The 13,297-nt window shown below is 47.5% G+C and overlaps 1 protein-coding gene across 6 annotated transcripts in view; it reads left to right on the top strand.

Moving 5' to 3' along the window:
- Positions 1 to 13,297, top strand: part of LRRC49 (leucine rich repeat containing 49) — a 191,667-nt gene that overhangs the window by 50,104 nt on the left and 128,266 nt on the right. For all 6 annotated transcript variants that reach the window (XM_062206547.1, XM_062206543.1, XM_062206544.1 and 3 more), the window contains one exon: positions 3,203 to 3,264. In XM_062206547.1, coding sequence (XP_062062531.1) covers positions 3,203 to 3,264 — 62 coding nt within the window. The remainder of the gene's footprint in view (positions 1 to 3,202; positions 3,265 to 13,297) is intronic.

Raw genomic sequence — 13,297 nt, 5'->3', positions numbered from 1 at the left:
ATGCACAGGCTTGATTAAAGTGAATGAATTCATTGTGTAATAGATTCAGGTTGGTGCACACAGCAAGGTGAGGTTTTCACAGTGGGAATGATAGTAATCTGATGTTCCCTATTAATTATGGGTTCTCTAACTATTGTTAACTAATGCCCAGCCTCCACAGCAGGACAGGTACATTGAGCAGAGACAACAGATAATGTGACGTCCCTCCTGAGAGCTCTCTGTCCTCTGTCTCTGGCCGCTCATAGGCCTGCTTTCCCCAAGTCGTTCTTGGGTTTCTTGCTCTTGCTCTTGCTTTTTTAGAAGATTTATTTATATGTTTCACAGGCCGAGCGAGAGAGAGAGGGAGACAGACAGAGAAGAAAGAGATCTTCCATCCTCAGGTCCATTCCCCAAATGGCCGCAAGCGCCAAGGTGGGGCCAGACCCAAGCCAAGAGCTTGGAACTCCTTCGGGGTCTCCCACAAGTGGGTGGCCAGAAACCAAGTAGTGGGACATCCTCTGCTGCTGGGTCTCTCTTTGCTGCTTTTAACGCATGCCAAACCCCTTTTCTCTTTGGTTTCTCTTTGCCACTCTTGGATGGAGAATCCCATAGCCTAGATTTTAGGTATTTTCTATCCTTGGTTTACCCTGTCCATTAGAGGAGCTATCTTCTAGTAGTTTTTCACAAGTTTTTTTTTTTTTCCCATAAATAACTCATTCATAGATAATTAATATGATATTTTCTTTTTGTCTGTTGTAATGCTAGGATTTCATTATGAGAGCCTATCTCAGAATTGCTAGAAAAATTATTGTGGGACAACAAAAATGATTATGAGTAATTATTTTGCTTTCAAAGTTCTGGTAAGACTATCTAAGAAAGTGGCTCAGCCATCGCTGTGGCTCACTTGGCTAATCCTCCACCTGCAGCGCCGGCACCCCAGGTTCTAGTCCTGGTCGAGGCGCCAAATTCTGTCCCAGTTGCTCCTCTTCCAGTCCAGCTCTCTGCTGTGGCCCGGGAGTGCAGTAGAGGATGGCCCAGGTCCTTGGGCCCTGCACCTGCATGGGAGACCAGGAGGAAGCACCTGGCTCCTGGCTTCAGATTGGCACAGTAGCGGCCACTTGGGGGGTGAACCAACGGAAAAAGGAAGACCTTTCTTTCTGTCTCTCTCTCTCTCTCTCTCTCTCTCACTGTCTAACTCTGCCTGTCAAAACAAACAAACAAACAAACAAACAAACAAAAGAAGTGGCTCTAGGGATATATGTAGTTAATTCAGGGTTTTAGTTTTATAATTTATTATATATTATATATGCTTAGATTTATTTATTTGAAAGTCAGAGTAACACAGAGAGAGAAGGAGAGGCAGAGAGAGAGAGAGAGAGAGAGAGAGAGAGAGAGAGAGATCTTCCATCCATTAATTCACTCCCCAAATGGCTACAAAGGCCAGAGCTGAGCCAATCTGAAGCCAGGAGCCAGAATCTTCTTACGGGTCTCCAAGGACTTGGGCCATCCTCCACTGCTTTCTCAGGCCATAGCAGAGAGTTGGATCAGAAGTGGAGCAGCTGGGACTTGAACTGGTGCCCATATGGGATGCTGGCAGTGCCGCTGGCAGCTTTACCTACTACACCACAGTGCCGGCCCCTATTATATATTCTTTATAACTATCAGGCAATGACAGTTAATAATTTTGAAAATATGATAAAGACCTACAGTAACATTTTGTTTCCTAAATGTAGATCATTACAAAGCATTATAATTTTATCAAACTTTATGATACATTTCTCACAAATGATAAGTCTGACGTTACTTGACTTTATGTTTTAATTACCAAAAGCCATGTCTTGAAAGGTGTCCACAGTCTCTGGAGGTAGTATGCTGGAATTCAAAGACACAGGTGGATTTGTTTTTAGAAGATGACTTGATTTAAGGCGATCCAGGGTGCTCCCTGTGAGTCTCCCCCAGTTGGTTGCTGGCAGCAGTTCTTGTGGCCAGTCATCTCCTAGGGAGAGTTCAGGAAGATTTGGGGAGCAGAGGCACCTAGGACCTCGGGTTCTCAGAGGCTCCATGGGAAGTAAGCTGCCATTTATTTTGGAACACAGGGCCTTGGAGCAAGGTGAGCCCTGCCGCTAGCCCAGCCCTTCATTTTTCCAGACATCAGAGAGAAGTAGCTGGCAGAGATGGTTCAAGAAGTTTGCCACCACCTAAAGCTGCAGGTTGGAAATGGTCGTTCAGAAAGGGTCTGGGGGAGAGAAAGAGAGGAAGCAAGGAAGGGAGCGGGTGACCTGTGGAAACAGTCGAACAGCTTTTCATGGGATCTGCAGGTCGGCACTGTAGTATGTAAAACGCACACGCTTGTATGTGTGTTGTTCAGACTTACATTCCTGAGAGTTGTTATAAATGCCCTAATGAGAAGCATGTTAAGAGAGGTGGTGTGGTGTTCAAGGCTTTCAAGAGCAGAACACTGCAAGTTGGAGCTACTAGAACCTTGTCCTGTCTGCGTCTGTAGGACGCTGTGGTCCTCCCAGCCCCCAGGCCACCCCCCTCAATGTTTTGCAGTTATGTTTTAAGTCATTTTGGTGTAAACATTTCTAAATTTGCTAAGGGTTACTGGCTAAGTGCGGTGGCGTGCTTTGGGGTACCGTGTGTAGCTGTAACAGCGCTTTGGTTTAAATTTGGAGATCATCCTTACCGTGCCCTCCCGTGAAGCTTGCTATGGCCTGCTTTTAGGTTTATGGGGGACATTGCTGGTGAATTGGTTTATTTGTTACTTAGTGGTGTACTTCTTGGCGTTTGAGAGTAATGAGGTAAATAGCTGTGGAATTCTCTTATTTGGGAGGCTAATTACATAGAAACCATGGAGGTTTTGAATGGTGTCCTCTGGAAAGGGGTTTTTAACAAATGCTGGGTGGAACTGTTTGTGCCGTGGCTGAAATGCTGAAGTGGCATTCTGGCATCTTTCCTGAGAGCACGCTGAGAGCAGCAGCAGCGTCTCTCTGTTCCCTCCGTGCTCTCTGCCTGCCGGGCGGTGCGGCTCGCGCTGCGGATGTGCGGAACCCTCCCATTCCGTCTGCAGTAGGGAAGAGTGGGGCTGGCGCCAGTGGAAATCAATGGTGTGGCAAGGTTGCAGTAAACAGAAGTGACCGGGGCTTTCACCAGCCGAGCCCAAGGACGCTTCTAACAGCCTTTCCCTCTCCACTGATGAATTCCGCTTTCTGTTTCCTTCTAGAGAGATGTGGATAATTTGCCCAGCCTCCAACGTCTGTTCCTCAGCTTCAACAATATATCTAGGTAAGTGGAAAGTCCCCGCTGTCATTTATTAATCAGCGCATCGTGAGGTTGCTCGGCTGTAAGCTGAGGTGGGGAATACCATGGAGAGTTTTACTGACCTGGAAGATTTTAAATTGGAAAACGACAGGACAGTCCTTTGACAAAGTTCTTTGCAGAAAAATTGTTGCCTCTAGTGCCAGCATGATGACATGGGTACTGCATGTGCTTTTACCTAATTATACTGTAGGGTGTCTTGTCAGACGTGCACATGGAGATTGGAGCGTGCATTTTGCTGTCCTTTGTTTGACATTGACTGCCACTAGTGAGTTCAATTAAGATGTCTTTGGTAAATAAACGTCTGTAATTTGTGTAGCTACTAAGCAGTTTTGATAAGGCAGCCTGTGTTTGTCACAGATTTGCTTGCTAATTAGGCCGTAGCTGCCATCTCACTTAGTATCCTACTTAGAATTACTGCTGCTGAGAGATGGTAGATCAGAATATGCAGACTGCATTCTGCTTCTCACGGGTTGAAGGCATGTCAGCCTGGGGGCTGCAGTGCTGCCTCTGAGTGCAGGAGGTCTTAGCTCTGGGGTGAGACGGCCAGTGTGACTCTCACGCTGAAGGACACCGTCCCGTCTCCTTCCGGCCACTCAGTCTGGACTGGCCTTGTGCCTCCTCACTTGTTTGCTTTGACTTCAGGCTTGTCTTTGATTCTGCTTTTATAAGAGGATACAAGTTAAGTGTAAAGGGCTTTAGAGCACATCTTTTCCTGAACGCCAGGTCTGTGCCTCTGATTACTACAAACCACCTTGTTTTTAGTGTATTTTCTATTCGCGTCGCTTTCCTCCTCCATCAGACTGACGTGTTAACCCCTTCTTCCTGTACTATGTCTCTAAAAGATAGCGTTTTTCTGAAGTTTATCCAAAGTGGTGAGCTTTGTATAGAGGTAGTACTTCAAAGAAAGTATCTTTAATCTTTATTTTGTTCTTCTTCTGAGGATAATATTGAAGTTTTCAGATAGACGTTTTGTATTCTCCTCGGTCCCCACTGGATGTGGCGTTCTTGCTTCTGTCCGCCTTGCTGGGGAGGTCTCTTCTCTGTGGCAGTGGAAGGGGCACCCAGCTTTCTGCAGGCAGTTCCTCCCTGAGGGCCACTTGCAACTCTCCCTCTCCCTCTCTCTCTCACTCTCTCTTTCTCTTTAAAAGATTTATTTTATTTGAAAGGTAGAGTTGCAGAGAGAGAGAGAGAGAGTGTTAGAGAGAGAGAGCTTTTACCCACTGGTTCACTCCCCGAATGGCCACAACCACCAGAGCTGGGCCGATCCAAAGCCAGGAGCTAGGAGATTCTTCTGGATCTCCCATGTGGGTGCAGGGGCCCAAGCACTTGGGCCATCTTCTACTGCTTTCCCAGATGCATTAACAGAGGGAACTGGATTGGAAGTGGAGTACCCAGGACTCAAACCAGTACCCATTAGGGATGCTGGTGCTGCAGGCGGTGGCTTTACCCCTATGCCACAGTTGCGACTCTTTAGAGAAGACAGTCTCTCACAATATGTGCAATGCTAGCTGCTTAAGCTGCTGCAAACCCTTAGACTCCCTCAGCTTGTGGAGGATCTCTTCCCTTGCTTCTTGTCTTGTTTATGGGGAACAATTTAAAGAGACACGTAAAAGTACGTGTCTAGGGGTTGTGATGTTCCCAGGTGTCCAGGATACCTGAGCTTCTAAACTTCTGGCTCTGTGGGGAATTGAGTTTGGTTGCTTGTGCTTGGGAAATTTTCTTTCCAGTCTGGAAGAGTTTTGCCCATTCAGCAAAATAAAAGGATTTGTATAATGATTAATGGAATTATTTTATTTATAATCTTCCTTTTTAAAGGCATGATTTATAAAGACACTGAGAAAAAAAGTGAGTCAGCAGTTTCTAGACTTCGATTCTTTTACTGATCACACTCTGTGTTTCTGCATAGGCCCAGCCCTGTATATTCTAGCTGTTTCTAGCTGGTCTGCTTTTGAGGCATGGAAGTTTTGTTCTGTTCCTGTTGATGCCTGCGGTCCCGGAAGTGCTGCAGTGAATACATGGAGTCTAGGGGAAGTCAGAGGCAGAGAGATGTCTTCCATCCTCTGGTTCACTCCCACATGCCTACAACTGGTGGGGTTGGGGCAGGCCAAAGCCTGGTTCTCTGAACCCCAACTGACCTCCTGCATAGTGGCAGGGACACAAGTACTTGAGTCATCAACTACTGCCCCCATGGAGGCCCTCGGCAGGAAGCTGGAATGGAAGAAGAGCCAGAATTTCCTCCCATTTCTACGTGGGGTCCAGCTGTCCTAATGGCTGCGCCAGATGCCTCCTCCCATTTCTATGTGGGGTCCAGCTGTCCTAATGGCTGCGCCAGATGCCTCCTCCCATTTCTACGTGGGGTCCAGCTGTCCTGATGGCTGCGCCAGATGCCTCCTCCCGTTTCTACGTGGGGTCCAGCTGTCCTGATGGCTGCGCCAGATGCCTCCTCCCATTTCTACGTGGGGTCCAGCTGTCCTGATGGCTGCGCCAGATGCCTCCTCCCATTTCTACGTGGGGTCCAGCTGTCCTGATGGCTGCGCCAGATGCCTCCTCCCATTTCTACGTGGGGTCCAGCTGTCCTAATGGCTGCGCCAGATGCCTCCTCCCATTTCTGTGAACTTTACTCATGGCACAAATATCTCAGCTTGCCAGGTTACCAGGTGACCTGCGGCTATAACTGTAGTGTATTTTAGGCCCTTGCTGCGTCCTGCCATAATAGATTTGCCAAGTTCAGTGGCCTGGGGGTAAGATCCATCAAGAAGAGTAGAATCAGCCATGTAAAACCTGAAGAACCCTCAGATAGAATCAGCAAATGAGAATGTGTGACTCCGCAGACATTCTGAGGGGAACAAAAATATGGAGTGTTTTGTTGTAGGAGGTTTTGAATAAGCTGTTGGATTCTTAGATCTAATTTCATCAACTATCAGGCATATGGTAGAAATTGAGAAAGTTCCAAGAAATTGAGAATTCCACATCCTGTGGAATTTGTGGAGCTCCAGCATGAGATGGATAGGTCTCTTTATGGAATGGGAGGTTGCTGTGCACATGGCAGACAACCCTTTGTGTATGTTTCCCTACAGATACTAGAACAGTGCGTTTAGTAGGCGTGCACGATGTATTTAGAAACTGAACAACCACTCCCTGTCTGTGTACTTCAACAGAACCAGTGCTGCTGGTTGGCCATCCCTCAGCACATTCACAATGTGATGAGGACGATAGGGACACAAATAGGTAATAATGATACAGTGCATTAAAATTACTCGCGGTGGGGGCCAGCACTGTGGCTCAGCGGGTAAAGCCACAGCCTGCAGCTCTGGCATCCCATATGGACACCGGTTTGAGTCCCAGAGGCTCCACTTTCAATCCTGCTCCCTGCTAATGCACCTGGGAAAGTCTTGGGTGATGGCCTGAGTCCTTGGGCTCCTGCACCCATGTGAGAGACCCAGAAGTTCCTGGCTGCTGGCTTCAGCTTGGCCCAGCCCCAGTCATTGTGGCCATTTGTGAAGTGAACCAGTGGATGAAAGATTCCCTCTGTCTCTACTTCTCCCTCTCTGTAACTCTGCCTTTCATATAAATAAGTAAGTCTTTAACAAAATAATTACCCACAGTGATGTGCGGGATGTTAGGAGAGCACAGTGGGCATGTGAGGCAGCCTGGGGGAGGAGAGTCATGGAAGCGTTCCCAAAGGAGGTGGCACTCGGGCTGAGCTCGAAATAGAGACTAGGCTGTAGCAGAGTGAAGGCTCCTTGCAGCATCCTGGGTGGGGAAACAACCTGGGCAGAGTTTGATGTGGAGCCGGGTGAGGAAGGGGACGTCAGGGTAGACTCGCTGGGCCCAACCCCTGAGGTCCACTCACCTGCAGGGAGAGCCTGGCCCTGCCCTTGCCCATCCCACACTGCCCTGGGCCCTCCCTTGGCCTGTTAAGTGCCGGAGGGTCCTGCCAGAGCACACATGAGGATCAGCCTGGGAGAGGAGGCCGATTGGCGCGAGCAGGGCGGTTACATGTGATTCGTCCTTGAGGATGCTGTTCCCGCACGCCGCCCTTCCTTTGCTGTGCTGTTTGTCTGGGTGCTCTGTTTGGTTTCCCTTGGCCTCACAGTTTTAATTTCCATGTGGCCTGATTGCATCTTTTTTCTTTTTGTTTTATTTTTGGGTTCTAGAATTCACTTTTACCCTTGGAATTAGTACCTATTTTTGTTCTTTTTTTAAAAAAAGATTTATTTATTTATTTGAAAGTCAGAGTTCCACAGAGAGAGGAGAGGCAGAGAGAGAGAGAGAGAGAGAGAGAGAGAGAGAGAGGTCTTCCATCCAATGGTTCACTCCCCAATTGGCCACAACGGCCGGAGCTATGCCGATCCGAAGCCAGGAGCCAGGAGCTTCTTTCAGGTCTCCCATGTGGGCGCAGGGACCCAAGGACTCGGTCATCCTCCACTGCTTTCCTAGGCCATAGCAGAGAGCTGGATTGGAAGAGGAACAGCCGGGTCTCGAACCAGCGCCCATGTAGGATGCCAGCGCTTCAGGCCAGGGCATTAACCCACTGTGCCATAGCGCCGGCCCCATGTTGTTTGTTCTTAAAGCCAACAAAACTGCTTGTTCTTTCTTTATATCTGATTTTCTGGCTGGCCATTCATATTAATGAAGGTCTTGGTGGAGTTGTTCCCTCAACATAAGTTTAAACACCGCGTGAGGGCAAATTAGGAGCACAGGCTCTCTGTCTGCAGGAAGGGTAGCTGCAGGCGTGGACTGTGCTGCTGTGGGATGTGCACATGCGGAAACCTGCCTTCTGGGATTGGCTCATCTTGTCCATCGCGACAGCCAGAACTTCCCTCGAGCACTGCCCCTCTTCTCTTACCATCCTCACTCTGAGAATGAGAGGTAGCCAGTTGTTAGCAGACCCTTCAGTGCCTGCCTGGACAGCCCGCCCACCTCGGCCAGCACCCTTGCTGCCTCTCAGGAGTCTCTCAGGGACTCCTCCCAGGCCCGTCCGGTGCACGCACTCCCAGGGGAAGAGGTCTGTCCATTACAGGTGCCCGAGCGGCTCACGGGTTTACTGAGTCCATCTGTATCTTCCAGAAATTCCAGAAATCCCTTAGTGTCAGGTTTACCAGGGACTCTTCCTGGTGTTCTGGTGCTGCTGAAAATATTGCCACACTTTTATTTCCAATTACTTCAAAGAGATTTTGAGAGGATGGAGAGTGGTAAGAGCATGTACACAGGGGCTGGCGCTGTGGCACAGTGGGTTAAAGCCCTGGCCTGAAGTGCCAGCATCCCATATGGTCGCTGGTACTAGTCCCGGCTGCTCCTCTTCCGACCCAGCTCTCTGCTATGGCCTGGGGAAGCAGTAGAAGATGGCCCAAGTCTTTGGGCCCCAGCACCCACATGGGAGACCTGGAAGAGGCTCCTGGCTCCTGGCTTTGGATCGGTGCAGCTCTGGCTGTTGTGGCCATCTGGGGAGTGAAACAGTGGATGGAAGAACTCTCTCTGTCTCTACCTCTCTCTGTAACTCTGTCTTTCAAATAAATCTTAAAAAAAAAAAAAAAAAGAACATGTGCACAGGCAGCCCCTCTCGTAACTGCCCTCCCTTTGAGTGATTTCCTCAGATAGGGCACATGTAAAAAATCTCCAGGAAAACCTTCAATACGCACAGGCCCTGGCTCGCTGCTGGATGGTCTACTCTAGTAGATTCTGAGTGGGGCCAGGGGTCTGTATTTTACCAAAGCTGCTCAGAGGATTGTGATGTGCAGCTTCATGCTAGAGTTGGGTACCACTGAGTTGGATCCCCCCACTGAGAATATTTGTTCTTTTAGGGATTTCTGTGTTATTCACGTTTTCTGTAGCCTTCACAAGGATCAGCGTTTTCATCATAGTTGTCAGGAATAAATACGTGCTGCCCTGGGAGGTAGTTGATGACCTGTAGCTAACAATGGGTGTTTCATCCATGGCAGTACCACATAAAGGGATCACTGTGCTGCATTCTTCAAACCTCAGGTCACAGGAGCTTTTATGGAGCTCCCACAATCAGCTTAGTGGTTCAGGACCAGGAAAATTTAAAAAAAAAGAAAACACTGGAGCTTGCCACACTTTGTACGAGCAAATATTGTTGCCTGACGGCTCTCCAGTTGTGACTGCACGTGTCTTTGTGCTTGCATTTGCGTACGATTTACTGAAATCTGTGGGAGCGAGGTTTCAGTGGAAATACGTTCTTACCCCGAGTTAGAGAAGTTTGCAGAGGACTGGGAGCCTCAGCGTGTTTCCTGGCTTCCTGTGTTCACTGCTGCTGAAGCACTCCTAGCTTGTGACGCCTTCATTTCCGTCGTCCTCCTGCCAGACTGTGAACTAGATAAAGCCGGCGAGTATGCCTGCCTGCTCACTGCTGTCTCCCGCATCTACAATGCATATGCTCTTGACAAAACATTTCTAGTGTATTAAAGCTTACATAAGAATCGAATCCCTCAAACAGGAAGGTGGTCTACAAACTTGGTGTAATGGGTCCTCTTTCATGGCCATCCTAGGTGATTTGGATGATGGTGGTTGTTTTTTTTTTTTTGGACAGGTAGAGTTAGACAGTGAGAGAGAGAGAAAGGTCTTCCTTCCGATGGTTCACCCCCCAAATGGCCAATACGGCCGGCGCACTTCACTGATCCGAAGCCAGGAGCCAGGTGCTTCCTCCTGGTCTCCCATGTGGGTGCAGGGCCCAAGCACTTGGGCCATCCTCCACTGCCTTCTCGGGCCACAGCAGAGAACTGGACTGGAAGAGGAGCAACCGGGACAGAATCCGGCGCCCCGACTGGGACTAGGACCCAGTGTGCCAGCGCTGCAGGCTGAAGATTAGCCAAGTGAGCCATGGCCCCAGCCTGGATTATGTTTAACACCTGGACCAGCCAGGTTTAAAGTTAGAGCAGCCAAGTTATTGCCACTTGTTTCAGACTTCTAGGTCAGTCTACTGACTTGTCAATAGGGTCTTGTCCGGGACTTGTGGGTATGAGAAAAGTCTGTAGAAACTAAGCCCTGCTGTTACCCAGTGAGGCACATCCAGGGTGGAGTGGTGTGCATGTTCTACCCCAGGGGACAGGCAGCGAGGAGCTGCAGTGTGTGTAGCATTTGAAAGCAATAATAAAGCTGACAAAAGCAACGTTGCTTTTTTATAAGGCCCGGGCACTGGAACTCTCAAACAGGGGCGGGGATACAGTCGTCCTCTGTGCCAGAGTGGACTCACACCTCCTTCCCTGCTTCCCCTGGTGAGACAGTGCTGTGTGAACTCGGCTTTCTCTCTGTCAGGGAGCAGTGCTATTGCAAGGATCTGATGTCCCTGTGAGTGATGGTGCTGTGGCTGCAGGCCTGTGATGCACAGGCTTCGGCTGTGACTTCCTCCTCGGCCCCTTCTCCAGGACCAGGTCACCCTCCAGGCTGGTTTCTAGATGCCTCTGAAAATGGCTCCTCATTTTACCTTCAGCAGGCAGTCATCTGCCTTGCATGCATCTTTCTCAGTCCCCTTGTGTGAATTAAGTACCCGGGAAAGAAGCTTGCATCCATTAGGAGAGTAAGAGAACCTCCGCTGTCTCCTTTAAAGACGTCGTTTCACCGACCTTCCAGATGTGTTGGTATTTGTTCGGAGCTGAGGTTGTTACATAGTGTTCCTGTGACGATGCAGGCTTACGCGTGTGCCTCCCAGGACTGTGCTGTCCCTTGTGTCACTTTGCCTTGAGGGAAATTCGCTTCCCTTCTCTCTCTTGTCAGCTCTTGTCCAGTGAAAGGATGCTTTCACTTCTCCTTTGTGGCTCCGGTTAACAGGTACCAACAACATGTGGATCTTCTTACTGAGTAAAACAGGAAAGCCACCATCCACGGGTCTTTTCTGGCTGCCTTTTACGTCTTAAATGTGAGAAGCAGCTACATACTTGCTCTAAAAGTGCCATCATCAGTACCTGTCTTTCTGCTTCCTCCCCTTGAGGGGACTGCCTGCTACATGACATGTGGTTCATGTTCAGAAAAACACTTATTTGCGTTTTTCTCCGTGTGATGGGCATCATCTAAAGAGGACCAACAAAGACAAACTCTAAAGGTAGGGTGTGTTATTCCCCATCCATTGCTGTTTACTCCCTTGCTCTGAGTAAAACCTCCCGGGCATGCTAAGGCAGGTCTGATCCTAAGTCTTTGCTCCCACTTTTGAGTTCTTTTAGGCAGAAAAAAAGTGAAAGATATATCCACAGCTAATGTAGATTTATTCTTCCACTTCAGAAAAATAGACTTCTAAGTAAATTTCAGGTTTAGGATTGGAGCAATCATTGGATCAAAATTTATTTTATTTAAAACATAGAACTATTCTGAAAATGTCTTACATAAGCTTCCATTGTATATCTTCTTTTTAAATCTTTAAATTTATTTTTCATTTATTTGAAAGGCAGAGAAACAGGTGAAGATCTTCCACCTGCTAGTTAGTGCACTCCCCCAGATGCCTGCAACAGCTAGGCGGAAGCCAGGAGCCCAGAGCTCCATCTGAGCATCCTGCTTGAGTGGCAGGCACCAAAGTACTTGGTCTGTTACCTGCTGCCTCCCAGGGTGCATTTAGTAGGAGCTGGATCAGAAGCAGAGGCAGGACTCGAACCCCAGCCGATGCAGGTGTCCCAAGTGGCAGCATAACTCCTGTGCCACAACACTTGCTCTGATATCTTGTTATTTTCATTTTAATCTTATTATTTTGTTTATTTATATGAGCATGAGGCAAACAGAAAGGCAAAGGACAGAGGGACAGAGGGTGTTCCCTCTGCTGGTTCACTCTGTAATTGCTGGCAGTAGCTGGGCCTGAGCCAGGCTCAAGCCTGGAGATGGGAGCTCAGTTCAGGTCTCTGACAGGGGTGACAGAGATCCAATTCCTTGAACCACACCTTCTGCCTCCAGAGTGTGTGTTAACAGGAAGCTAGAATCAGGAGCAGAGCTGGGAGTAGAACCAGCTCTGATGTGGAATGTAGGCATGTTAACAGGTGTGTTAACTGCTAGGCCCATCCTGTACATTGTGTTTTAACATAACTTTACTACAGAGATATTTTTCCTTTTAGAGATTGAGTAGAAATTATCTAAAATCTTATGGAATAAAAAAAATGTTTAGAATGAGCCTACCTGATTTTCTTCATTGTTTTTAGAACAGTTTGCTAGATGACTGTGTGCTGATTGTAACACTTTGCACTCTAATATAAAGTCTTATTTTTCTACATTAAATTAATAATGAGTTTGCTGTTATATTTGTGTGTTATAGTCAAACGACTTTTTATATCTGTTTCATGTGTCTTTGATGCTTTCAGATATTAACAGATATTAATCAGATATTAACACTGTGTACTTTTGAAAAAAATTCTATTTACTTTATTTAAATGGAAGAGAGAGAGAGAGACAGAGGGAAAGATAGAAAAGATATTCTATTCACTGATTCTCTCTTCAAATGCAGCCTCATGGCAGGTGAGGCTGGGCCACCCCAAAACCAGAATCCCAGGCATCGAGTGGGAAGTGGAGGAGCCAGGACTCAGACTGGCAGTCCAGTGTGGGACGTGGGTGTCCCAGGCTGCAGCTTGACCACTGCACCACACACCCCTCTCTGATGCTCTGTACTTCTGTCAAGAGAGAGTACCACCGAATAGCACTGTGTTCCTGAATGTGTATATGTGAAATACATAAAACTTGTATAACCTAAATAAAATTTAGAAAAAATAAAAAAGAAGGTACCACTGAAGACCTTGGATGTTTCCTTAGGACTTAAAGGAGCTAACTTTGCTGCTGTTCACAAAGAATTTGGAAATTGTAAGATTATCCTATAAATATTTCTAAAGACAAATGAGCACTAGAAACTAACTTCTATGTGTGCCTTATACATCTTTAGGGTATTTTGTATGATTATAAATGCTATAATTTTTTTGCTTTAAACTAGAATTTTTTTTTTTTTTTAAAGATTCATTTATTTGGAAGAGAGAGGTAGAGAGAGAGAGGACCTCCATCTGCTGGTCACTCC

The sequence above is a fragment of the Lepus europaeus genome, chromosome 11, assembly GCF_033115175.1.
Source record: "Lepus europaeus isolate LE1 chromosome 11, mLepTim1.pri, whole genome shotgun sequence".
Lineage (NCBI taxonomy): Eukaryota > Metazoa > Chordata > Mammalia > Lagomorpha > Leporidae > Lepus > Lepus europaeus.
The sequence above is the reverse complement of the archived record's forward strand: the minus strand, read 5'-3'. Positions and strand labels throughout refer to the sequence as shown.